The 25,160-nt window shown below is 38.6% G+C and overlaps 4 protein-coding genes across 14 annotated transcripts in view; 2 read left to right on the top strand and 2 right to left on the bottom strand.

Moving 5' to 3' along the window:
• The window catches only part of LOC106132050 (autism susceptibility gene 2 protein), a 60,983-nt gene extending 50,675 nt beyond the window's left edge, over positions 1 to 10,308 (top strand). For 2 of the 7 annotated variants that reach the window (XM_060947127.1, XM_060947124.1), the window contains 10 exons: positions 1,004 to 2,608; positions 2,806 to 2,954; positions 3,388 to 3,478; positions 3,923 to 4,113; positions 4,559 to 4,671; positions 5,205 to 5,365; positions 6,041 to 6,172; positions 7,213 to 7,269; positions 7,741 to 7,951; positions 8,094 to 10,307. In XM_060947127.1, the coding sequence (XP_060803110.1) occupies positions 1,004 to 2,608; positions 2,806 to 2,954; positions 3,388 to 3,478; positions 3,923 to 4,113; positions 4,559 to 4,671; positions 5,205 to 5,365; positions 6,041 to 6,172; positions 7,213 to 7,269; positions 7,741 to 7,951; positions 8,094 to 8,791 (3,408 nt within the window). In that variant the 3' untranslated portion in view covers positions 8,792 to 10,307. Of the gene's footprint in view, positions 1 to 1,003; positions 2,609 to 2,805; positions 2,955 to 3,387; positions 3,479 to 3,922; positions 4,114 to 4,558; positions 4,672 to 5,204; positions 5,366 to 6,040; positions 6,173 to 7,212; positions 7,270 to 7,740; positions 7,952 to 8,093 lie in introns of all 7 variants that reach the window. The other 5 variants (XM_060947125.1, XM_060947122.1, XM_060947123.1 and 2 more) reach the window with 5 other exon arrangements.
• A 1,713-nt stretch (positions 10,309 to 12,021) lies between these two features.
• LOC106132072 (NADH-quinone oxidoreductase subunit B 2) lies at positions 12,022 to 14,800 on the bottom strand. Its single transcript, XM_013331387.2, has 4 exons — positions 14,658 to 14,800; positions 14,250 to 14,561; positions 13,711 to 13,899; positions 12,022 to 12,256 (listed from the first exon to the last, which is right to left on the bottom strand). Exons 2-4 carry the CDS (start codon positions 14,552 to 14,554, stop codon positions 12,118 to 12,120), a joined length of 633 nt encoding a protein of 210 aa, XP_013186841.1. The 5' UTR covers positions 14,555 to 14,561; positions 14,658 to 14,800; the 3' UTR covers positions 12,022 to 12,117.
• Positions 14,801 to 15,073: 273 nt separating this feature from the next.
• On the top strand, positions 15,074 to 20,400 carry LOC106132136 (cell cycle checkpoint protein RAD17). 5 transcript variants are annotated; one of them, XM_013331472.2, is made up of 10 exons: positions 15,074 to 15,222; positions 15,554 to 15,649; positions 16,120 to 16,420; positions 16,663 to 16,828; positions 16,915 to 17,043; positions 17,297 to 17,478; positions 17,769 to 17,927; positions 18,177 to 18,367; positions 19,776 to 19,897; positions 20,186 to 20,400. In XM_013331472.2, the coding sequence occupies exons 1-10, from the start codon at positions 15,205 to 15,207 to the stop codon at positions 20,289 to 20,291; spliced, it is 1,470 nt and encodes a 489-aa protein (XP_013186926.1). In that variant the 5' UTR covers positions 15,074 to 15,204; the 3' UTR covers positions 20,292 to 20,400. The 5 variants fall into 5 exon arrangements, with proteins under 5 accessions (XP_013186926.1, XP_060803344.1, XP_060803343.1 ...); XM_060947361.1 differs by having other exon boundaries at positions 15,554 to 15,661; positions 16,663 to 16,765; XM_060947360.1 differs by having other exon boundaries at positions 15,554 to 15,661.
• A 90-nt stretch (positions 20,401 to 20,490) lies between these two features.
• LOC106132137 (RNA-binding protein with serine-rich domain 1-B-like) lies at positions 20,491 to 24,982 on the bottom strand. The gene is made up of 7 exons (XM_013331473.2): positions 24,892 to 24,982; positions 24,678 to 24,788; positions 24,203 to 24,340; positions 23,549 to 23,692; positions 23,196 to 23,437; positions 22,141 to 22,261; positions 20,491 to 21,696 (listed from the first exon to the last, which is right to left on the bottom strand). Coding segments are annotated over exons 1-7 (885 nt in total). The 5' UTR covers positions 24,894 to 24,982; the 3' UTR covers positions 20,491 to 21,569.
• Positions 24,983 to 25,160: the final 178 nt, after the last annotated feature.

The following is a 25,160-nucleotide window of genomic DNA, read 5'->3' as shown; positions in this document are numbered from 1 at the left end:
AAAATTTTGTATTTATATAAATATCTTGTATTTTCATTGGTATAATCCGATCATAATAATGACTGACATAATCGGAAGATGAAGGAGTAGGTATGTCCGGAATGAGTTCACTATTATCGGATCTTAAATAGGTATCTGTGCTATCCGAAAATAGTAAAATTTCATCCGTGTTGAGTGTGATGTCTTCACCTCGCTTTTTTATGTTCTACTAGAGGCCGCCCGCGACTTCGTCCGCATGGAAACCCTATCAATCCCGCGGGAACTCTGGGATAAAAAGTAGCCTATGTGTTATTCTGGGTCTTCAGCTACCAAATTTCATGGTAATCGGTTCAGTAGTTTTTGCGTGAAAGAGTAACAAACATCCATACATCCATACAAACTTTCGCCTTTGTAATAGTAGTAGGATAAGAGGATAGCATTGACAAACCTAGTATTTTTTTATTAATATTTTCTAAGTCCTACGTTTGTACAATGAGATTTTTTCTGGGAGTTAATGCTAATACGAAAAGATGCCTTTGAAATAAACGTATATTCTAAATCGTTAAATTTAATTCTTACTAAAATTTTTTAGGTATTTTAATATATTTTTTTATAATTATATTTATCTAAGATAAACCTTTTTAACAACTATTGCTAACCCTTTTTTATCAACTATTGCTAAGGATGAAAAATATGGACGTAGAGAAGAGATAATTATTTTTTCTGGTTTCTATGGATTTTCCTCGATTTTTTATATATCTTTAAAACTATGACAAAAGAGTAATGATATTTGTGTTGTTAGTTTTGTTTTAATAAGATCTATAAACTAAACCGAGAAACTGATGATGGCCGCTAGGTAGGTACTAAGGTCAAATTACACACTGTGAAGCGAGTAGCCGACAATAGCGCCAAGCAGGCCGCCGCATCAATCAAACGATAGATGAAATGAAAAAGAGCCTGCCGCGAGAGCACACGTCGGCCAATTGTCATTGTAGCCTTTTATCTTATACGTTTATGTTTTCAGGCATCGGACGCTGGCTCTCTGTTCCGGGTGACAGGTGCGGGTGGCGGCGGGGGTAAAAACGAGCTGGTTGCGCGGGGCGGCAGCGGTGGAGCGCTCGCACTGTCTAGGGCGCCCGTCGGTGGCAGCGCCAGCCCCGCGCCCGCGCCGCTGCCGCAGCCTGCGCCCTCGCCAGCACCTGCCGCCCTGCCACCTCCCGCGCTACCGCCACCTCCCTTCCGTGCTGATACACCGCACCGACCCAACGGCGCCCACATACCAACGCTCGACGGACATGCTGCAACACAGATACCGGCCCGACCGGTCGGCGCCGCCGGGCCTGACACGCCGGAGCGACCCGCCAGCAATAACAACAAATTGCAACCGGGCGCGCGTGCCGCGGCCGACAGCCCGACGCCCGCTCCCCCGGCGCCGCCCGCGCCTTCCCCGCTGTTCCCCTCACACACCGCCTATCAGTCTCACGCGGCGGCCGCACTGCCTGACTACCGCCACACCAACCACGAGACGCGGACCGAGCCAGCCGAGCCGCCACCGGCGCCGCTGGACTTGCACGCACACCACGCGCCGCGCCCGCCCGCCGCGCTGCCCGCCACCACGCAGGCGTCCCTTCCTAGTCTCACGAGCCGCGTGCCGCACTCACAGCCTCATCCCGTTATGCCCGGACACGATGTCCGGAACGTCCCGCCCTCCGCTCCTGCTCATCCATCCGTTCCTACCTCGTTCCCGAACCGAGTCAATGGAGTGCCACCGAGCGCGCCGCCACACTCGAGCGCGCCGGCGATCCCGAGCTGTCTTCCGAGTCAAACGGGAGCGCGTCCCCCCTCTCCAGCCGCGCCGACGTCACGCCCCTATCCTACCCCGTCTATCGGATCTAGTCATGTAAACTCGAGTGTAAGTTCCAGTATTCATAACCATCCTAATCCTATTCCTTATCAGAATCAGCAGAGTTTACAGAAACATTCCGTACAATCGGTCTATACCAACCGACCGTCTCATCTCGCTCCGTTTAGTGTTTCTAATCATATTGCGTCGAATCATATGCAAATATCTTCAGCAAACCAACCGACTCCCACTCACATGAGCCATCCAATAAACAGTCATTCCATTTTAAATCATTCAAACCATTTACCAATTCCTCCAAATCCATTAATTTCTTCAACACCGAATCACATTGGACCACCATTGTCTTTGGCGTCGACAACAAGTACAATTTCGAGTTACACGTCGACATTGAAGCATCCTGGTCTTAGTTTACCGCCGCATCCGCCTCTAGGTCCTCCAATTTCTTTACATCCTCCCATAAATCATGTAGAATCATCGCCTGCCACAAGTTTGGCACCGGCAATTATACCCCCTGTGTCAAGTGGCAGTAGTCATTCGTTGGCTCCTCCAGTGGTGGATTCTAGGCAACCAATTGTGTCTTCAGCGGAACTACCAGTGAGGTCGGAAGTGCCAGCTATTAACGCGGCACTCTCTTCTAATGGTTTTCCGCCTCCTGCGCCTTATTCCAGTACAGCCTATCCTCTCTATGCTCCCTATGCTTCCTCATTACATCATAGCCCTTACCTGCCGCCAGCTGCAGCGTCTCCGAGAAATACCGCCGATACGGTAAGCCAAATTATTAAAAAATAATTTTCTATATTAATTTAAAGTATATTAAGTAAAGTAAAATATAAAGTAAAGTATATTGTTAATTAAATAAAATAAATCAGCTCTATAATTTTCGGTTTAAAACTAGCAAAATACCGCTACTGACCACTTTTCTTTCGTTCACTATTCCACGGTTCTTTTTTCAATTATTACAGCGGGCGAGTCTAGCGGCTTCACCACTCGTAGCGCCGAAAACGCCTAAAGGTGTGCGTCCTCATACGCCAGGCTCCACTGGCGCCACTCACGCCCCGATCTCATACTCACCTCGCGGACACAGCCCCAATAGGGAGAGGGAGAGCTTCAGGTAAGAAATATTGGAAAAAGGAATGCAGAGATGTAAACTAGCAGACTGCACTAAAAATATGTGCCCTAAGTAAAGAACTGTAATATGTGATAATTGTAGTGTAATATATAAAATGTATAAAAGTGAAAGAGAAGGAAATTATGTTCTCTCTAGCACACATGCACATGCAGCCATAAAATAAATCAGCAGTTCATGATGGAAAGTACAGTGAGACAGATATGCTCACTGTACTTTCCATCATGAACTGCTGAGATCAGAGATGAGACAAATCCTAGGAAGACGAACTACCACACTATAGCCATAGTTCAAATCACAGAATCATAGGAAAGGTGCGCGCTCTCGCGTTTGCTTGACCACTGCGAGACTATACTATTGAGCATGATGCATTGTTAGTATGGGTCAGATAATGTAACTTGGGACCGCTTGGTTCCAGCAGCAACATCAGCAGCCTGTCGCGCAGCACGCCCGCGTCGGCGGCGAGCGCGCCGGTGTCGCTGGCGCCGCCGCTGGTCGCGCCGCTCGCGGTGAGATAGTCATTTTTCGTCCAAACTTTCTTGTTGCATTTCTTTAGTGTCCGCTTATGTATCAATTAATATTTCTCCCCAAGAATTTTCAAAGCATCAACATTGATTTTTAAAATAGGCAAAAATAGGTTATTTGATTCAGAAAATAGGCCTTCACAGACATTTTTTCACGACATTTTATATTGGAATTTGTCAAAAAGCTACAAGTTACCTAAGCAGTTAACCCCCTTGAGGCTAGCGTCCCTTTTGAAGAACAGAATGAAACGATGTTCAAAATGATCTGACACCCCAAAATAGTTTTAGTTTTAAGCGCTCATATTGATATGCCTCATATATCGTTATTTAAATATCCTGGCTTATTTTTACCTAAGCCTTACTTACATAAAATACCTTTATATGAAAGATGTTTGTTCACAAAAATAAATCAGTTTTTTATCATTCCAGGCTCCTCTGTCTGGCAGTTTAAGTGGTCCTCTGGCTCCGCCACTGGTTCCTCCACTGGGTGCCCCCCTCGCGGCGCCCACGCCCACCCCAGCTGCGCCCACGCCCACGCACCTGTCGCACTCGCTTGCGCCCGTGCCCACGGTGCCCAGCATCAGCTCCAGTGCCAAACCGCCCGCCCACTGGGGGGTAACGTGAGTATACGTTTTATGATAAACATTCATTGAACAAATTTGGTTGGTTGTAAACTATATCTGTACGTCGTATATTGCATGAAAAAAGAACTGCTCATCATTGCACTTGTGAAAAATCAAAGAACTATATGTAACAACAGCCAAAGAAAAAAATGTTTATTGTATCATTGATAGATTAAATGTCAAAAGTCTAATTTCAGATTAAGATACCTACTTCATCGTAGTACTTTAAATAGTAAAAAAAGAAAGTAGTGTCTATTCTGTAGTTTGGTACTTATTAAATCTGCATTGCTAAGAAGTTCGGGGCTTAGTATATAAAGCAGTAATAATGAGGTCAGTCTTCATCGTATCGGTTTTACGAATTATAATTTAAAAAATAAAACGACTTTCTGAAGAACGTCATACCCTCGGATATTGTGATGATGATAATGCATATGTGTTACAGCCGTGGCGCGGGAGAACGAGCGGGCGGGTTTGCGCCTGCGCCGCCTTTATTCGGCGCTCCGCTGCCGCCCCCCAACCCCAATCCCTTCTCTGCAGAATCACTCTTTCAAACTAGTAAGTACCTCACTATACTATTTTCATTGCTTTGACGTGCGTTGAATACAAATAGAGATTGTCTCATCTTTATAGTGTCCTGAATTATTTAAACTACAAAGCTTGTACAATTGACGAAACGAGGAATATAAAACGACGTCACTGGTTTGCCGTATTTCTAGTACGATCTTCTGTTCATTGCTGAACAAACACATACGTGGTACACACGAACTTGATAAGGTTCCAATTGTGAACCCAAATTATTATTAAATTAACATGAGGGTTACTAAAGTTCTTGAAGTCTCCCATAATTCTGCTGGCATTTTTTCTGGTTGCATTCTCGCTTTACTGGAGAGGAGCCGGAGTTCCACTTATGACCACGGATGGAGTTCAAGTTAGGTTTTTACACGAAGCTAACCAATCTGACCTCCACAACCTTTGCAGGGGAACCTAACCCATCTTGGATCGTGGATCACAATAGCCTCGATGGATAAAATAACAATTTTACCTGGTAAGTTGGTACTGTGACGCAACACAACGTAATATCTGTCCAGGTCCCGGCGCAGACCTGCTGCGGCGCGAGCTGGACAACCGGTTCCTGGCGGCGGCGGGCGCGGCGGGCGGCGTGCGCACGGAGATGCACCACCACCAGCACCAGCACACGCACGTGCACCAGCACCCGCCGCACGCGCACCACCCGCACCAGCTCCGAGTGGTCTGTACACGTGTACCTCCTCATTATTCTTTGTTTTTGCGGTAAACCCGGTGACTGCTCTCTGGAGAGGAGCCCGGAGTTCACCTTTGACCGTGATTATGGGTTGGATATGTCAGGTTTTTATATGAACTTTCTGCAACCTTTCCAGGGGAACCTTATCCGTGGGTCATGGCAAAAGCTGAATGTATACCTATGCCCTCAGAGATGAAGTGGTACTTTTCTGAACTTCCAGTATTGGCCTTTGAAGATTACATAATATTTGTGTGTAACAAGCTTCTTTCAGTGCACACATACCTACATCCCGACATAAAAGTCTATCCTCACACATCAGGGACGAGTCAGGAACGTTATACCTACATTCTTTACGAATTGAAATTGAAGCATAATCGAACCCCGAAATTAGTACAAACACCGAACGAAAAAACCTTGTTTAATGGAAAGGAATAGTTACGACGATAACGTCTCTGCTGCTGGAGATGGTCCAGCTATCAACGGCAACTGGACCCGCGAGGAACGTCACATACATTTCAAGCCACCAAATACGTCTTAAGGATAATAAGATATCAAATCTAAATTTACCAAATATCTTACTTTACAGTAGATCTTTAAATTCAATAATTATGTTTTAAATGATTCAACTGATTGAATAATTAAAACAATTTTTTTTTATTTTAGTTCAACGACGTAGGCAAGATGTCTCCACTATACCGCAGCGGGCTCGGGCTTGGATACCCGTACTCTTCGAGTCTGCTTCACCCCACCGCGCCATACGTACCTCCAGCGCCAATCACTACATATGCGCCTAAGGTAATAATTTATGTGACTTTGTTTGTGATTAGTATTAAATTGGTGACGAGAAGATTCATAATCGTTTTATAATGACATTCTATTTGAACAAACAGACTTGTCCTGTTCAAGTAATGTATCTATGCTAATTTGCTGAAGCTGGGAAAATATTCTATCTATCCCTGTACGGTATTAATATGAAGTCAATTTCCTAGTTCTCAAAGCAAATGCCATTTTAGAACTTCTCGTCGTCAATGGTCATAATGAAACGAGTGATATTGATTCATTTTCGTAGATATATTTTTAAAAACAATAACAAAAACGTGCCTAGTAATTGAAACAATACTACAATCGATTCCAAGTTTCTCTATGACCAAATATAATACAGGGGATGTAAAATAGAAGGGAGTTCCAATTTGCACCTACACATATATCATCTGACATCTGTAGTGCCTTAGATAGATACTAAATGCTGATATTTTTTCTTTGAAATCTCATATCTTAGCTTTTTTTAAATAATTTTCCACAAGTTAAAACTAATCATTTGGTATTAGGTATATTTTTTTTTGTAAAAAGATTTTGTAGCCTTTTATTCAAATCATTTTCTTTGACTGTCTACTAGCTTTATGCTTAATTATACAGGGCAACATTTTAAACATTCCAACAAAACAAAATATTTATGTATTATATTACTAAATTGATATTATCAATCTTCATTGACCTTTATCTAAATGCAAATAAAAAAAAATTGCCACAAATAACTGTATTCATTCCTCAGAAATAAAGAACAGAGAGTTTACAGATTTGAATATTATTATAAATTTTAACACCCATTACCATAAGTTTTGGCCTATTTAATTAAGAATAAGAAAAAAGTGTGACAAGAATAAACAATATGCAATTACTTTCTCAAAATAATTCCTTTATGAACATGAAGCTCAATAAAAGTATTTGCTATTCATTAAAGAATTCACAGAAAAGCAAAGAAATGGGAATGTTTGAAATGCACTCTGTATGTTTATGTTGCTTCGTGATCATTAACCCTTTCGCGTGTTTAACAGCCCGTAGTGTCAGCGGCGAGCGAGCCCGCTAAACTGCCGCCGCGCCCCGCCGTCGCGGTAGGTTCCTTGCCATTTCATTACACCATGCATGCTCATCTTTTTGTTATTTGTATTATACTGCACTCTTTATGGACTGTTGTGCTATTTTTAACCCTTCATGTGACAGCTTTACTTTTGGGAACTTTTGCAAGGAAACTGATTTCGCAATCTCAGTTAAGATACACGTTCTGCTTCAAAAAGAAGCTTATACACACCACATGACTATCTAAACGCCCTGCTCCCGTAGTATGACCCACGCGGTGCCTTACTTTGGGGGATTATTTTAATGATGGCCAAAAAAAAGTTCAAATTCTAACACGGATCGCATAAGGTTTAGAAATTGCCAAAGGAACCCACCTTGAATTATTTGTAAAGTTGTCAAACCAGAATAAAACGCCTTCCTATTGGCTAAAGTCGATTCTTTATCGCAATCGAGAAGAGTGTTTTAAATTTTAAATTGTCAATATTTATTTTACCATGTTGGAACAGAAAACGGGGAAATGGAACGCAATGCACGTGCGCATAGCGTGGGAGATCTACAACCACCAGCAGAAGGAGAAGGGCGGCGTTGGGGGAGTGGGCGGCGTGGCGCCCGCGCTCGACAAGGACAAGCTGCGCGCATTCCCCGCGCCCGCGCCGCCCCCCGCTTACCGCTCGCCCTACGACCTACCGCCCTACCTGCCTCACCATCCGCCTATAGGTGCGTATATGCTAATATGTTTATAATTTCAAATTTTTTTTTTGGATAATTTCTTTGTCACTTTAGAGTAGCTTAACGGGATGAGTTATAAATAGACTGTTTCTATGACGAACGTCGATTAATTATCGTATATCCATTTCAGGAGTATCACCGTTCGGTCGGTACGGCGCCGGCGCGTTCCCCGGGGCGCCGGGCGCGTTCGGTCTGTCGGCGTACGGGCGCGAGCTGGCGCTGCCCGCGTCGCTGCACGGCGTGCACCACGCGCCGCCGCTGCCCGCGCTGCACGACGCCTGGCGCGTGCGCCCCGCCGGGCCCGCCGCGCCCGACGTGCGCCGCGACCTCGAGGAGCGCGAGCGCGCGCGCCGCGAGCGCGAGGAGCGGGAGCGCCGCGACCGCGAGGAGCGCGAGCGGCGCAAGGCGCGCGAGCAGCGGGAGCGGGAGCTCGAGCGAGCGCGCACTCGCTCGCCGCTGCGGAACGGCGCGCCGGATGCGCACCCGCCCAAGGACGAGCGCAAGGAGCCGCCGCGCCACCCGCCGCCCGCCCTGTACGCGCCGCCGCCCTGGGACCCGTTCCGCGCCTACGACACGCTGCAGCACATGCGGTTCGCGCCGCTGCTGGAGGCCACGATCCGCGCGGAGGAGGACCGCGCCAAGATGCTGAGCGCGTACGCGCACCACCAGCAGCTGAAGGCGGGCCCGCTGCTGCACCGGCCGCTGCCGCCGCACGGGCCGCTGCCGCCGCTGGGCGCGCACGGCCCGCTAGCGCCGCTGGCTCCGCTCGCTCCGCCGCTGGCGCCGCTGGCTCCGCTCGACCTGCTCAAGAAAGAAGAGCCGCGATGATGACGATCCGGCGCGACCGCCGATCCCCACTGTACATAGAGTAGTGTAAACGACGTCGCGAGTGAGAATACGACTAATTTCAAGTATATCGTTTCGCATTATCGGTTTAGAAAATTATTTATTGTAACGTCGCTTGTCCGACGGTCGCTATCTCGCCGGCCGCCCGTCTCGCGTTTCTAGCGTAATATAGCGGTGCGGAGTCACCGAAGTGTGGTAGTGACCAATAGGGCAGTACTCTCAGAAAGTGCAATATAGGGCGAGGACTAAGGGCGCTCGAGCCGGCCTGTACACTACTATACTGCTTGTTTATTTACATGAAAATATCTATGGAGTTGTTATTTGACCATTATTAGTTAATTATACATCAAATCGCTGATTATGTGAAAGATAGGATTTTATCTGAATGCCTATCTATATAATTATACATATTTATATATACTTATAAATAAAATGTAAATATTAGCATGTAAATTAGTGTTAAAATATAGAATTGGTTTATTTAACGTCATACAAAGGAAAAATCCCATAAATTATTATCGTATCGGGAGTTAATTTATCTCCCGTTAAAATCTCATAATGGTTTTTCGATTGTACCAGTGGAGTTTATTTATTTATACTCCTCATAAGTTCCGTAACAGTACAGAATTCTGTTATATCAGTTGATAAATATTTGTTTAATGCATTTAAAAGTATGTGATATTATTGTATTGTGAAATACATTTTGTCTGACTTCCAAGTAGTGTCTTGGATATACATAATTTAGATCTACTTATTATCACAGTAATGATCAAGCATGTGTAAAAAAAGGTATATTCATTAATCATGAAAAATATTTTTGTGTTTCATAATGTTTGAATTCTGGAATTTGTTAAGATCACACACGACAGGCACTGAATTTGCAATTAACAACTAGAGCACTATAAATCTCATTCTGTGCCATTGATTCAACATTAATGGACATTGAGTCAGACAAATTGGATTTAGTATCTCTTTCATAAGACACGGCAGATAATTCGTGTTCTTATAATCTCAATATGAGTGACTCAGAAGTGTAAAATAGTTGAAAAAATCATTCTGTATACTAAAAAGTAAATGAAAGCTTGGTGCGATTCAGAAAATACCATTAAAACTTTTGATTTTTATACCAATAAGATTTTTTATGCCTATCCCTTAGCTCAATTTATCATTGAAAATTAAGAATTCATTGATAACTGGCTTTTACCCGCAGCTGCGCCCGTGCTAATTAAGCCCCACCTAATAATATACAGGTTTTTCGCAAATCACACGGGAACTAGTTTTGAGCGGAATGAAAAGTACTCTCGTCTTTCTCCAGACTCTTAATTATACATACGCAAAATTACCAAGAAGATTCTTATCATTCCTTCAACCAAGCCACAAATATCTCACAATAATTAGGTACTGAAAATCTCAAAAGTATATCATTCCTTCCATCAAGCCACAAATATCACACAATAATAAGGCACCTACTTTTAAATCAAAAGAGCAGCCTGAGCAGTCACATGGTTTAACCTACTCGTATTCTACCAAGAACTGGAAAGTTAATTTGGTTGGTCTACTCGATGTACAGAATATACATACCTACACTACTGCAATTAAGAACACGGAAAGAAGAAAGAGTTGAGGAGAAACTATTTTATGTTTATTACGAAAATTTCTATTAGTTGCCGTACAAACTTTTTAGAAAAGAGGTATATTTTTAACATACATTATACTCGTAGTATAAAAAATATAAAATTCTAAAGTTAAGGGTTGTCCACCCTCAACATTTTTTTTTTACAAGACATTACTTAAAAATTATTTATATGGCAAAATAACGTTTGCCGGGACAGCTAATAGTATCAAAAATAATCGAACTACCCTTAATTAAATTATAAAAAAAGTTTGGATATCAGTCGCTTTACCCCAGTAAAAACAAGCTATGAAAATAGCTGAAATAAACAAGCCTATCTGTAGGAACATTTGTTAATTGTCGGTCCCTCCTAACAGCATAAGCGGAGCAGACACCCATCAACGCTACACTTATCACACAATAATACAGTATTCCCATTAACTAAATAATTTATTGCCAACTAAACAACTTAGCATACAAAAAAAAAACAGCATTAGCGGCAGAACTTGGAAAGTTTAGAAATATGAGTGTACCCTACTGTGATATTTTGCATCTTATTATTCCTAAAAACTTTGTATTTTCAACAAACTGTAATTTCTGGCCTTACAGTAGTATGTCAGCTTTGGCATTGCTTTGGAAGAGCAAATTTTATGCTTTGTAACATTATAACGTATCCGTTTGGTCCGCGTTATCCTCGTGGACCAAACAGATACATAGGTATCGTCTTTGTTCTTTCTGAGGTAGGCAGATATCCATAGTCTCGTGGATGTCTTACGATGGAATGAGATAGTGACAGGATTACTAGTACATCATCAAAAGAATCCCAAGTTCTACTCGATTTATTTTTACAATTTGCGCGGTAGTTAATAGTTGCTGGCACATACTGTTTTTCCTTCGCTACCAGACCACTACGGAAACTTGGTTAGGCCATACGACGCCTACGCTTGTAAAGGCAAGCTTCACATACAAATTGAACAAGAATTATCTTTGAAACAGGTGGTCCGATTTTGATGAAATTTGTCAATTATAACAAATAACTAATAATTTCTTTACTTCGTCTCTTTAAACCATGACATTGGCAATACATCATGCACAGATAAACATACCTAATCAAAATAGGGCACTATCTTCGAATGTTTGAACACCGTACGCTCGACTTAGGTGACAATTTATCAAATAAATATCTCATCCGGAGATAAATGGATCCATACGCGCATCTATCTTTTAGCAGTACCTAGTTAGTCCAGTTAACCGGACTAGGGTAACGGCATCCAACGAGACTGCCGGCACCGCCGCGCTGTCGTCTCTCGTTGTTTGATGAATTCACACCGCTCGCGTGGACTCCCAACCTTCTTGTTTTTGTTGGATACCTAGGAAAAATTCGGCCGCCAATTTTTCCAACTATTTGAAACGAGAATCAAATACCTACTAAGCGTAATTATAGTACTAACTACAATATGCAATGCCAGTTATCAGATACCCTGTATAATCGTGATTACCGACTTATCCTGACTATAATCATCATTAAGAAAGATTATCATTTAGAAGGTATACTATGAAAGTACTAATGAATATTAGGAGAAAGAAAAATAAATTGAGATTCAATGCTTGCACTAAGATGTATTTACGATAACAGGGGTTAAATTATAACAAAAATACATAATTTGTCTAACGATTTCATATGTTTATTTTCGATTTACTTTCTATACCAAATCTGAATTGTTTTCATTCTTTTCACTTTCTTCTGTAGCTGAAGAACTCCATAAAGCAAGGCTTCAGCAGAAGGTGGGCAACCAGGTACATATATGTCAACAGGAACAATGCGGTCACATCCTCTGTAAAGAAAAATATTACCAGACATCTTTAAATATTATATTATTGGCTTTTAGTCGTAAATGTGGGTAATTAGTACCCTTATTTTCTTAATAATTTCAGTTGCTGAAACTAATGCAACACTAGTAAAGACCATGTACTGTTAAAATAATTATAAATACTGCAAAGAAACAACTTTTTCTTCATCTATACATATATTAGAACAGTGTAGGAAGTATAGTTATAAAAGTTATTTATTCCTACAGAAGATAGAAGGAGAAAAGAGGAGAGAAAAAGTATTTTTCTGTACATTTAGTATTTTTGAGTGAAATGGATAAAGGGAAGAGAATCACTACATAGTATAAAACAAAGTCGCTATTTTAGTCTGTTTGTCTGTATGCTTAAATCTTTAAAATTACGCAACAAATTTTGATGCGGTTTTTTGTAACAGGTAGAGTGATTCAAGAGGAAGGTTTTTATGTATAATAACATTTATAATTTTGCACCCGTGCGAAGCCGGGGCGGGTCGCTAGTGAATAATATAAAGCAAATTTTTTTTTCTGTTGTCTGTATGTATGATCACGCTTATCTCTGAAAATACTGAACCGATTTACTTGAAACTTTCACCAATTGCTTTTTTTTTACTCAGAAAAACATTTAAAGTTTATTTCATCAAAATTGGTTCACTTAAAAAAAAAGTTAATATCTATTTCATTTGAATGAACTCAAGGCATGAGTTTGCCTGCAAATAAATTACAAAATTTACAATTCAAAGTCATTTATTTATCATTGAACAACAGCATTATACCTATGACATATAAAAATAAGTGAAAATCAGTTTGTTAATATCCTGGTTTTGCCGAACCTAACATGCGTAATTCTCACGTAAAAATATTTTTGGTTTGTTAGTCTATTAACCCAAAATAATTTACTTGTCACATATTTAAGTTAATATGTCATATGATTAGTATAATGATTTATTTTATTTTTTTTCATTTTTCACATTTATATCCCTTGCGGGGTAGACAAGGCCAACAGTCTTGATAAGACAATCTACATTCAGCTGTATAGCTTTATAATGGATTTGAGATTCAAATAGTGTTAAGTTGTTAACTTAGGATTCTTCTTGTAGACAATGTACAAGAACAATCTCAAGTTTTTTAGACCATCACTTACTATCTCAAGTTTATTAGACTATCGCCTTTCATGACATCCATGCGAAAGAGATGGAGTGATCCTTTTCTTTAGTGCCATGAAATTCCTTTATTTTAAGTAAACTTTTGCTAGGACTACTCAATGAGTAATTCAAGAATATTTCTGATGGGAAGAAAATGTACCTCCCATCAAGGTTTAAATAAAATAATAAAAATTTTATGAGCAGCAACCATTAAAACCCAAAAAGTTTTTTTTTATGAACAATAAATTATTTACAAACAAACAATAACATGATGAACATAAAAACTTACTAACCACTTACCTCACTACTGAATATGAGTAATGATAATATCCACCGCCATTAGCACAACTGCCCATAGAAATAACCCATCGTGGATCTGGCATTTGATCATACACTTTTCGCAGAGCTGGTGCCATTTTATTAGTCAGTGTTCCAGCTACAATCATGACATCTGATTGACGAGGAGATGCCCTGAATACCACTCCATACCTATAAATTACCATATGTGATAATTTTTATACTTATATTTTTTTATATTATAATAATACCTAGTTGATAAAAAGTATGGTCTTAGTTTTCAATAAGTCAGGTCTGAGAACCTGATAAAACCTGTTCCTGATGCTATACAAATGCTATACAAAATGTATAATTTATTTATTAAATATTTCAACTCTAATCTAGGCTGATGATTTCAGAACTAAAATTTGATGATGCTATTTTGACATATAATGATGGTTTGTTAAAAATTTAAATATCTAATGAAAATTGAGCATGATTAAAATAGGGGTGGTATTGTTTTGTGATTTCTAATAATACCAACCAATTTTTTTACAATGTACCTGTCCATGTCATATCGTGGGGCAGCTATGTGCATCATCTCTACAGCACAGCAAGCCAAACCAAATGTCATGGGCCACATTGAGCCCTTCCTGCCCCAGTTCAACAAATCATCTAAACGCGCCACAGCATATTCAGCCATGTTAGAAGCATCTTGAAAAGGAGAGTATGGGCGAGTTTCATTTGGCTTTGGTGCGGGCAAATGGGTTTGACGAATTTGATCAACAACTGGTGCAAAAGCACCTTTTTTTACAAGTGAGACCACGGTTTTAGGAGCAGAAGCTCCTAAAGCCTTGATAGCCTGCATTTTATACCTGAAAAAATCAATACAAATAAAAAAGAAAGTCTAGATGTAAACAAAAATCTTAATTTTTATCTTATGTATTCAAAATCACTATTTATTTACTTACTGAAAATTAATAGAATGTTTAAAGGACTTGAACACTTTATACTTATATTTTCTAAATTTTATTTACGTAATGAGATGAGGAAATGGATACCTACTATTTTACCTTTTGCGACAATGATATCAGATGACAATGATGTTAGTTGGCACAAAGGAGTCGGACAGCAGCGGCCTAATTGGGCATAATATGGTGCCGTGCAGCATCCATCGACTTGTCCGAACTAGATCTGACAAAGAAATAGAGTTAATTTAATTTTACTATGCCGAAGGATTTTTTCCCTATAAGCTAGAACATATTTACATTACATGTCGAAATCGGCCGCTACCACAATAGTTGGTAAAGATTTTTGTTTAATGTCAAGTCTTTTTTGTCAATGTGCTGACCGACTTTCCATTAATCAATGTCAATGCAATGTCAAAACAGGTGGATGGATTGTTTTGTTTTGATTTGAACTTAATTCTTTGAAACAATTTTTCAACACATTAAACATTTTTTTGTCTTATTTCATCAAAGTTACAAACATTTTGACAATTCAATATTAAATATCAAAATGAATCAACAAAAAAAAGTAAGCTAACCACTAAGCAATTTTATCATTAGGCCATACCTACATCTGAACGTGGCCCTTCAGTCTTTGAGACCGTTAGATCTATAAGGGATGAAGATGTGATTGTATTGTATGTATGTAATGAACACTAAGTCTTGTTTCTTGTATGTTTTAGAACCCTTAAAAGACCCTTGATTCGGTACATCATTAAGAGCGCCGACACAGTGATACAATAATATTATAATCGTTCTTAGAAGTCTGTATAATCTTGTGCTCTGCAGACTTTCGGAGATTCCACTTATATCACAATACTCACAGAATTTTTATTTGTTCTTATTTTATCGCATTGCAGGATCGTAAATGGTGTAACTTTGACTTTGATGAGAATGAACCTCCCATGAAATTGATGAGGAAAATCCCTAAGGAAACCTTAAGTGAGGCAACAGAAGTAAGTGATCTGGTAGGTACTTACATTTCTTGCTCGAAACCCATTATTGTGTATAATCAATATTAATTTTGATATTACTTTGATGGGAAGAGAAGAGGTGGAGCAAATAAATTAAGGACCTTTTAAGTTTAAAACAAAAAAGAAAACCAAAGGTGGCAAAAACTTGTGGCGACATCTCTACGCCACAAGTCACAAAAAAACATGCAACACAACCAGTCAAAAACAGCCAAAAGTCTAAATCTAAATCTTGCTAGTGAAGATTTCACAGATTGAAGCAAATATACAACCTCTGACACAACATTATTGGAGCCGCTGTTCCCCATGCCAAACAGCTAGCCTGGTAGAAAATCTTTCCTTTGGTGGCGGTTGAGCCAAATCATCCCTCCCACTACATCATCATTGCTTGTTGAATAAGATATTAAATATTACTTTTATTAATTAATTAATTTTAACTAACATTTTCATTCCAGAAAGAAGTTACCTCTGCACATGGCAAAGCAAAAAGTTCTTATACCATTATTAATGAGAAAAATTGGATAAAAAATTTTGATCCCGTCACAGTTGATGATCTAGCTGTACACAATAAAAAAGTTCAAGAAGTTGAAGAATGGATTAAACATTGTTGTGATCGGAATCAGGGTGATATGTTACTATTGACAGGACCTGTGGGATGTGGGAAAACCGCCACAATCTTTAAATTAGCATCAAAATATAATATTAAAGTTACAGAATGGATAACACCTTTAGATATTGGAGTACCTTCAGAATATGGTAATAAATTTTTTGGTCCTTTAATTTTTATCAGACAATTATTGAGCACTAATAACACCAGTTTTTTGTTATTTACCTTTCCAGTACAATTTGGGTAATATGTGTTGGCCAGCAAGGCATGTATTGTCAGATGAAACTCACAGTTGTAAAATGAGCATTAATGTATTAATGCTCATTTTACTTAATGTAGTAAACATTTTGTCAAATCTTTGATACAATATTGTTAATCTTTAATTTTTCAGGTGAATTTGAACACAAAGAAAAACAGTCATCAAAGTTTCTTGATTTTATTATTAATGCTGCTAACTTCACATCTTTATTAGATAATAACAACAGGAAACTAGTGTTAGTTGAAGATTTTCCAAATACCTTTTTAAGAACACCTTCAGAATTTACAGATGTTTTACAGTATGTCTTAATAAACTTTTTTCTATGTTTTGTTTAATAAGGTATGAACTGTTAGTGAATTAACTTGGGCAAATTCTCAATTTCAGCCAGTACAAGCATAGGGCTCGATCTCCAATAGTGTTCATTTGCTCAGAAATGCATACAGATAATAAGAATACTGCAGTTAATCTTTTTACCCCAAGTTTGAAGGAACAATATAATATTCAACAAATAGTGTAAGTATAAGAAAGAACTATAAGTAAATACATAACTCACGTCTAAATCCCTTGCAAGGTAGATATAGCCGACAGTCTTGAAGAAAGTTCATGTTCTAAGTAATAAGCTATAATGGCAAATTATTAAAGGCATTGTGATTTGTTAAACATAAAATTTCTATGTATTTTGTAATTTTATTAGGAAAAATAGGGTTCTCAAAGTACATGAGCTTGATTGCTGTATTTTTATTGTGAAGACTTGCTTTGATTTCAGTTTTAATAGCATATCAATGACTGGTTTGAAAGGAGCATTAAAAAGAATAGCAGAAATAATAAGCAAGAAACATACTGCTGTCTATAACATTCCGACCTCTGATATGATAGAGTGTGTTGTCAATTCGTCAGGAGGTGATGTGCGATCAGCAGTATTAAATCTTCATTTTGCCTGCCTCAAGGGTCTGTATGTAGGAATTAATAATAAATGTGAAAATAGAATATAAATTTCAAAATTCCTCTCAATACAAGAGCAACTATTGTACGTAGGGAGACCTATGCACAATAGTTGGCTGTGCCTTGTCTGTCATACTATAATTGTAATGTTTATATATAAATTAATATGGTTTCATAGCGCTTTTTTATCATATTTCATGTTAATTTATTTATTAGATGGTACTTAGTTTAGTACTCTATTTTAAGGTTATATTATGATGAATTTTTATTTATTTATTTGACTTTTATTTATACAGGTTCAAACACTACTTTAGAAACAAGTGTTTTGGTTGAAAAAGAAACAAAAAGTAAAGGAGCAAGAAAGAAAAAAAATTTCTCGAGCAAATTTATGTCAATAGGCAAAGATCAAACTGTTAGTATTTTACATGGAGTTGGAAGAGTTCTGAACCCGAAGGGTAAGTCATCTTTAAGATTCAATTTCCTTAAACCAGACAAGTTTTTGTCTGTGGCGTCGCCTTTGATATGATTTCAAAAATTCTTGAGCTATTGCCGTCACCTGAAGTACTTACATAAAAATAATGGCTCTTTCTCAGAGGGCTAGCCAGTGAATATATTTTACACTTGCCATGATCTTCACTTCTTTTGCTTTTTATTGGTAGAAAGTCGGGCATCCTTACCTTTTTGTTCAAACGATTTTTTTTCAGTAACTGAAGAAAACGAAAGTCGAATGTTAACCCATAAGCCTTCAGATATCATTGAACAATTCCTGAGCCAGCCTAGTTCCTTCGTAAATTTTTTAGAAGAAAACTACTTGCCACATTTTTCGAGCGCGGACCACGCCGACAAGGCCGCTGCGGCGCTGAGCGATGCAGACTATCTGCTGGCCGAATGGAGGGTAAAATACTAGATTTTTTTTTATATTACTAAGTAATTTAAGGCTTTTGAAACCTTTTCACTCAATAATTTTCCTCAATATGTTCAAGTCGATGCACAGTGGAAAAGAAAGTCTTTTAAGCTGTTTGTATTATAAGGTTAAGTTTGTATGGATCTTTTCTCTGGGTGAAGTTTTATAAATTACATATAAAATTGGCGTTTTCTTGTACTAGTACAAAACTTCTCCCCTTTAAAAGAATTGAAGGCTATTGTGGTAACGTGCGTAACCATTGAAAACCACGTCCTAGTTAGCTTCAGGCTTCAGTGTTAGTGATAAAACTATTTTAATCGACTTAAAGCAAATTGGGAAGACTCTTGAAAAGTGGGTACCTCACGAATTGAGTGAAGCAAACCGGTAAACGCGTGTCGACTGCGTTACATTACTTAACCGGCACAATCATGAAGGGTTTTTAAATCAAATCATTAATCACAGGTAACTGATGAAAAGTGGATTTTCTACAATAATCGGATACGCTCATCGCAATTTCTAGACTCTGGCTAGCCAGCCAAATCCTGCTCCAAGCTAAAATAGACCCAAAAAAAGTAGTACCTAGTAAGTGTTTGGTGGACTTGTGCCCGTGTCGTCCATTACAGTTTTCTCAAATCTGGCCAGACGATTACGGCAACGGTCTTTTTTCAGCAATTGCAAACTATGATGGAAAAGCTAACTGCTAAATAAACGAGACTGGTCAATCGCTCCACGCCACTGCTGCTTCACGACAACGCTAGACCACACACTGCACGAGAGACAGTTACCAAATAAGAGGAACTTCAATTGGAATGTCTAAGATATCCACGTACTCCCCGGACCTTGCTCCGACAGATTACCATTTTTTAGAAATTTGGATAACTTCATCCAAGGGAAAAATTCAACTCCGATAGGGCAGTCCAAACCGCCTTCAAAGATTTTATTGATTCTATTTATTCCGAATGGTTTTTTTAATGAAGGGATATGAGATGGCAAAAGTGGCTCTTGCTTTGATTAAATAAATATATTATATTAAAAAATATTCGACTTTTTGTCCCTCCTATACCAAACGCCAATTTCATTTGTAAGGCCCTAATATAATTTTGTATGGATCTTTTCTCTGGGTGAAGTTTTATACACAACTTACGGGTTACCTAGAAGAATTAATTAATTGAGTTATAATATAAAGAGATATTATAATTGTATTGTATTGCATGGATACTTATGCTAAGCTTGCTTGTGGCATTAGGAAGCCCAGTTGTAATGATAGTTAAAACAAAACCTTTTTTTCTTATTTTTTTAAACCACACAGAATCAGAAACATAACAAGTGATTTACTATCAAGAGTTAACATGAAACAGTATGTAACCAAGTGATTTACAACCATATTTGTTTTTTTTAGGAAAAAATGTGTCAAGAATATGGATTGTACACTGCAGTGGCAGGACTAATGCTGGCAAACAAAGCTCCTGTATCAGCTTGGAATCCAGTGAGAGGGCCAAAAAATATGAAGATTCAGTATCCGTGAGTTTATCCACAAATTAAATTTCTATTGAATGTCTGAATATATGTAAATTTCGTCGTGTGGTTCCCAACACTACTTGCGAAACTTGGACTTTTCTTTTAGGCAATGATTTTTCTTTTTTCAGGCTAGCAACAAGTCAATGTTTGATACATATGTCGCGAATGTGTGATAAGTCCGCTTTGTACCTCATAACCTGTTTTTTTGTCTGATTTTATTTTTCTTTTGGTGCAATAAAGAGCTTTTCTATCTATGTCTGGATTAATAAATAACAGTTTCTTCTATTACAGGTCACCTCATGAGTTGGGTCTGGAACCCAACTTTTTGTACAAAGGAAAAGTATTAGTTGCTGATTACCAAACTTATTGTAAATTGATTTCAAGTAAAACTTCATAATATGGTAACACATTTATTTATTGAAAATAAAACTTAACTTTTCATTTCTTGCTTATTTTTGATAACATTTGCAATGGGACAGTTGGATATTCTGGGATTATTTGGAAATGGAAACAGGATCTTTGGATCTGGGAATAAAAAAAAACGTTAATTACCATTACAATTTATTTATTGACAAAGTCAAGAGTTCTTACAATGTTACAACAAAAAACGCGTAAATACATAGCACTGCACTATCTTGAATCATTTAGTCTTATTTTCACAAATCACGCACTCGTTCAGTTCCCATTTTGCAAGCTTTTATAACAGAAATGTGCCATTAATCATTGAACATTTATATAACTATACACTGAAAGTTTTATTAACTACTATACTTACCTGAAATATGTTGCTGTGGCAATCAACCAAATTTTTTTGTATGGGTGAGTTGGTGATACTTACCACAGTAGCTGAAATGGAGTGTGTTGTATCTTGGGGTGGTACATACAAACCCGCCAAATTGTTTTGTATGTAAGTCGATTGAAAGAGATGTTATTCGTCATATTTTTTTTACTGTTATTGCGTTTTCATGCATTCTAGGTGAAGTAAATAGTATGATAAATATGTAAGTGAAGGTGACTCAAAATTGAGGCACTAAAACTCGATACCAATTTGTGATAGCTGCTGAAGATTTTAAAATATTTGTGAATGCAGTACGTATCTAATTTAATGATAAACATATTGGGTATATATTGAAAATTTTTAAATAATTCAAAATGAATTTGCTTTATGAAACCCTTTTGGGTAAATTGTTCAATATAATAAGCTAATGTAGTAAGTACACTTTATAAATGTCATATTCGCATTCCGCATTCGCATTCCATTTTCTGTGATTTCGGAACGCAGGAGGCCGATAATATTTAACACTTCAAATCAAAGCAGCTTAAACGGGAGCATGTTTAGTTCGTGTTCGTTCGTACTTGTGGTACGAGTAGTATGAACAAGACTGAGTGTATATAATTTACTAAGCAACTTAAAAATTTGTTGGATATTGGAGCGAGTGTGTATGTGTTAAGGTGAATATGACTGACTGGATGGAAATTTAACAAACATCAAAAAACACAACAAAATACTTTGCATGGCCTTTTTTACTTACTTTCCATCCCTTTCAAAATAGTAATCAGAAAGAGATGGGAAAAATTTTAAGGTCATTGTCAATGTGGTGTTTGCTAAAAGCGCGCGTTTTTTTTCCATCGTTGGTGATACTGCCATGGCTCAAAGTATATATGTGTGTGGGAATTAGCGGGAGGAGGAGGAGGAGGACCTGGAGCGGCGCCTGCGCGGCGCGGCGCGCGGGGAGCGCGACCGCGAGCGGCGCCGGCGCGGCGGCGAGCGGCGGCGCGGCGGCGGGCTGCGGCGCCGGTACCTGGAATATGGGAATTAAATTAAGCACATACATTTTTGGATTCACATTTGTGCCCGATTAGAATGAGTACAAGGAAGCACAGGTACAAATCCTACCTATGTCTAAGTTTTGTACATTTATTTGACTGCTAACTAGCTCTTACGGTGAACAGTGGTCAGCCGAAAGACGCTACGTGTAAAAACATGACTTATCTTCTCCGTCCAGGATAATGGTCAATTGACTCACCTCAGGTTTTTCTCCAGAGGTGAGGATATAAGTAGATCTAACACCTGGAGGAAGAATATCAACTAGTAATTCTATTTTAAAAAATAACCAGTCAATGAAGAAGTGCTAAAATCACTTTATGAGAAAACCTGAAAGTTTCAAATATGTTTTACTTTTTGTGTATGTGACGAACTGCATCGAACCAAAAAAAGATTCTGTGAAACTTGTAGGTTTATTTACCTAGGCGGCGAATGTCGTCGTATGGGCGCGTGCCGTGGCGGGGGCGGGCGCGGGGACGGGCGCCGCGGCCGGGACGGGATCAGCACGGGCGCCGCCGTGATCTCCTGCCCGTCGATTTGCCCTACAACACAATTGGTTATGATGCGCGTATGAAGAGCGTTGGTGGTCGAATCCCAAAGCGGCCATGGACCAATGACTTTTTTGAAGTTATGTACATTAGTTTGATAACTAACCGATACTCTTACAATGAGGGAAAACATCGTGAGGAAACCTGCACATTAAGGCAACTGAATGTGTAACCATATGACCCAAAACGGGTAAAGTTCCTCTGCAAAGGTTACGGAGGTCAGATGAGTCCTTTTGACTAAAAACCTGACTCACCCAATCCGGGATCCGTCAAGAGCTTACCCTGGGCTCCTCCCCAGAGTGGTGAAGATGCAACTAAGACTTTAGCCAGGAAGAAGAAGACAATTTGTTATGACTATATCGTTATATTTCTTTCATCTCTGAATCCGTTGATTCAGAGATGAAAGCAAAATCTAACATTAAAAAAAGAGCCAAGTGCGGGTAGGACTCGCAGGCGAAGTGATGGTACGAAACCCTTGTTACTTAAATATGAATTTTTAAACCTGTTTATTAAAATAAAAAAATAAAACTAAAATAAATACTCAATAGTTAAGTTGCAAATAAATATTCTGTGAAAATTTTAAGCACTACCTGTTACCATTGTTATTATTGAGCAATACGGAAAAACTTATTGTATGAAGATTCCCCTAAATATTTAAATTATTTGAATTTATTGTTATAGCAAGAGATATACAAAGCTTCCTAGCTATTACGGTTTAAGAGATACAGCCTGGTGACATACAGACAGACAGCAGAGGCTTAGTAATAGGGTCTGGTTTTTAACTTTTAGATACAGCCCCTAAAACATCCACTCTTATAGATCATTTTATTATCATTCACAAATGGTAATAGATACAATTTTGAACAGACAGAATTTGTTTTCATTATGAGATGTGAATAAATGAAAATGTGAAAAGCCTCAAACATACCTCCATCCATGTGCTTCATGGCATTTTCTGCTTCATCTGGATTGCTGAATTCAACATAAGCATAGCCTCGCCCATTGTGAGGATGCAATCTATCCATTGGGAATTCTACAGCCTTGACAGAGCCATAGGTGGAAAATATTTCATGGATATGTTCCCGGGATACATTCAGAGTCAATCTGCCAATGTGGATTCTGGTGGGCCTTGGGGGAGGTGAACGTTCACGTTTTTTACGCCCTGGAGACCTAGACAACGAAAAACAAGAAATAAATATGATGTGCCATTTTTAACTTATTTGATATACTTTTCATTGATAATGAAGTCTAGATACAAAATAGTAATTGTTTGCCATGTACCTTTCATGTTTATCCTTGCTCTTAGATTTGTCATTAGCCGAGGGCACTGACAGCTTCTTCTTATCTCCTAAAGGCGACCTGTCCCTAATTTTATCTCTATCCCCTTCACGACGATCTTTTATGGGGCTCTTGTTTGGAGATGTCCTGTTAATTAAAATGAATTGAGTTTTGTACACTAAGAAAAATATTAATTCAGCAATGGAAAGGTTTCTTATTTTCAGTGTCCCTTATACCATCTCAGCTGCAAAGTTTTGAAGTCCCATGTCACCCAATGAGTCAGGAGTAGTGCAAAAAATATGTGAATAAATGTTGATTGAAAATTTAGCATCTGGGTATGGGTAGAAATACATAGAAATTCAGGCAGTAGTAGATCAACCATCATTACCTTCTAGGTCAATTTTTTACTAAACTATAATCATTGACCAAGACCTAGACAAACATATCTTGATCAAATTAAGGACGTCCTGGTAAAGGGTCAGGTCAAAAGTACCCAAAACCACCAAGCTTGTATGAAGAGAGTTATGAATGTAGATGAAGCGAAGGAAGTATGTAGAGATCGTGGCAAGTGGAAAGAGGTAGTCTCTGCCTACCCCTCCAGGAAAGAGGCGTGATTTTATGTATGTATGTATAATCATTGACAAATATTGAACTTACTTCTTCTTTGGCCTGGAACGATCATTGTTACTACTGGTACTGCTAGAAGAACTGGACGATGATGAAGACCGAGAAGAACTGCCAGAACTAGATGAAGATGATCGAGATGATGACCTTGATGAACTGCTTTCTGATGAACTGTTTTGAAAAAAAATAACTCATTATAGACATTACAATTGAAATAACATAATATAACATGTATAGAAAGATAATGTTCTTGAAAATGTGCAGAAAACAGTTGGTGAGAGGAAAAATGCTTTGGAAAATTAACACCTTTTAGACATAGCAGTAAGATGTTTTATCAAAGTAGGCGAAAAGCACAGTGACTCTGATGCCTTTATAGTTTGTAACATGAAATTCAAATGTCAATTCGATATAAAATAAGAATTTTTACAAACATAACCTATAAAAATGGTGGTGTAAATAAAAAAATGATTTTCATTTCAATAAATATTTAACATTATGTAAAATTTACCTTCCGCTACTATCACTGCTACTAGACCCTGAATCACCTTTCTTCTTTTTATTCTCTTTCGGCTTCTTTTTCTCTTTATCCGATGCCGCCGAGGGAGATTTATTCCGCGCCCTAAAATTGAAGAGGACAATTCAATGAAATGCACGGTATAAGTTATTACGTATTTTAAAACAGTACTTTTATTTAGAAAAATGCAATTAAACAAATTACTTACATTTTTACGAATAAACTAAAAACAACTTTAATCTTTTTCTCACTTTATTCGGTTCTGCTTCTGCTTTCATTGGCGTCGGTGTTTTTTTTTTTATTATCTTATCAACTTGTCATTGTCACTTTTATATTATTTTAAGGCCTTGGACACAAGTCTTTTAAGGCCCTTTTTCTTTTTGTTGCCAAACTGTTTAAGTACTGTCGGATCATGGTTTACATGAATATCTTCGTGAAATTTTTGATAATTACTTATTTAATATCAAACTTAACAGA

The sequence above is a fragment of the Amyelois transitella genome, chromosome 13 (genome assembly GCF_032362555.1).
Source record: "Amyelois transitella isolate CPQ chromosome 13, ilAmyTran1.1, whole genome shotgun sequence".
Taxonomy (NCBI): Eukaryota; Metazoa; Arthropoda; class Insecta; order Lepidoptera; family Pyralidae; genus Amyelois; species Amyelois transitella.
This window is presented reverse-complemented; position numbering and strand designations above follow the sequence as displayed.

Excerpts from the sequence above, each read along its gene's own strand:
- LOC106132072 (XM_013331387.2), bottom strand. The coding sequence starts at position 14,554 with ATGCAGGCTATCAAGGCTTTAGGAGCTTCTGCTCCTAAAACCGTGGTC. Across the intron at positions 13,900-14,249 it reads CCACGATATGACATGGACAG|GTATGGAGTGGTATTCAGGG; the intron begins GTACATTGTAAA and ends GGTAATTTATAG. Across the intron at positions 12,257-13,710 it reads TACTCATATTCAGTAGTGAG|AGGATGTGACCGCATTGTTC; the intron begins GTAAGTGGTTAG and ends TTTTCTTTACAG.
- LOC106132136 (XM_060947360.1), top strand. Across the intron at positions 16,829-16,914 it reads GAATTTACAGATGTTTTACA|CCAGTACAAGCATAGGGCTC; the intron begins GTATGTCTTAAT and ends TCTCAATTTCAG. Across the intron at positions 17,928-18,176 it reads AAGAGTTCTGAACCCGAAGG|TAACTGAAGAAAACGAAAGT; the intron begins GTAAGTCATCTT and ends ATTTTTTTTCAG.
- LOC106132137 (XM_013331473.2), bottom strand. Across the intron at positions 24,341-24,677 it reads AGCAGTGATAGTAGCGGAAG|TTCATCAGAAAGCAGTTCAT; the intron begins GTAAATTTTACA and ends TTTTCAAAACAG. Across the intron at positions 23,438-23,548 it reads AGCAAGGATAAACATGAAAG|GTCTCCAGGGCGTAAAAAAC; the intron begins GTACATGGCAAA and ends TTCGTTGTCTAG.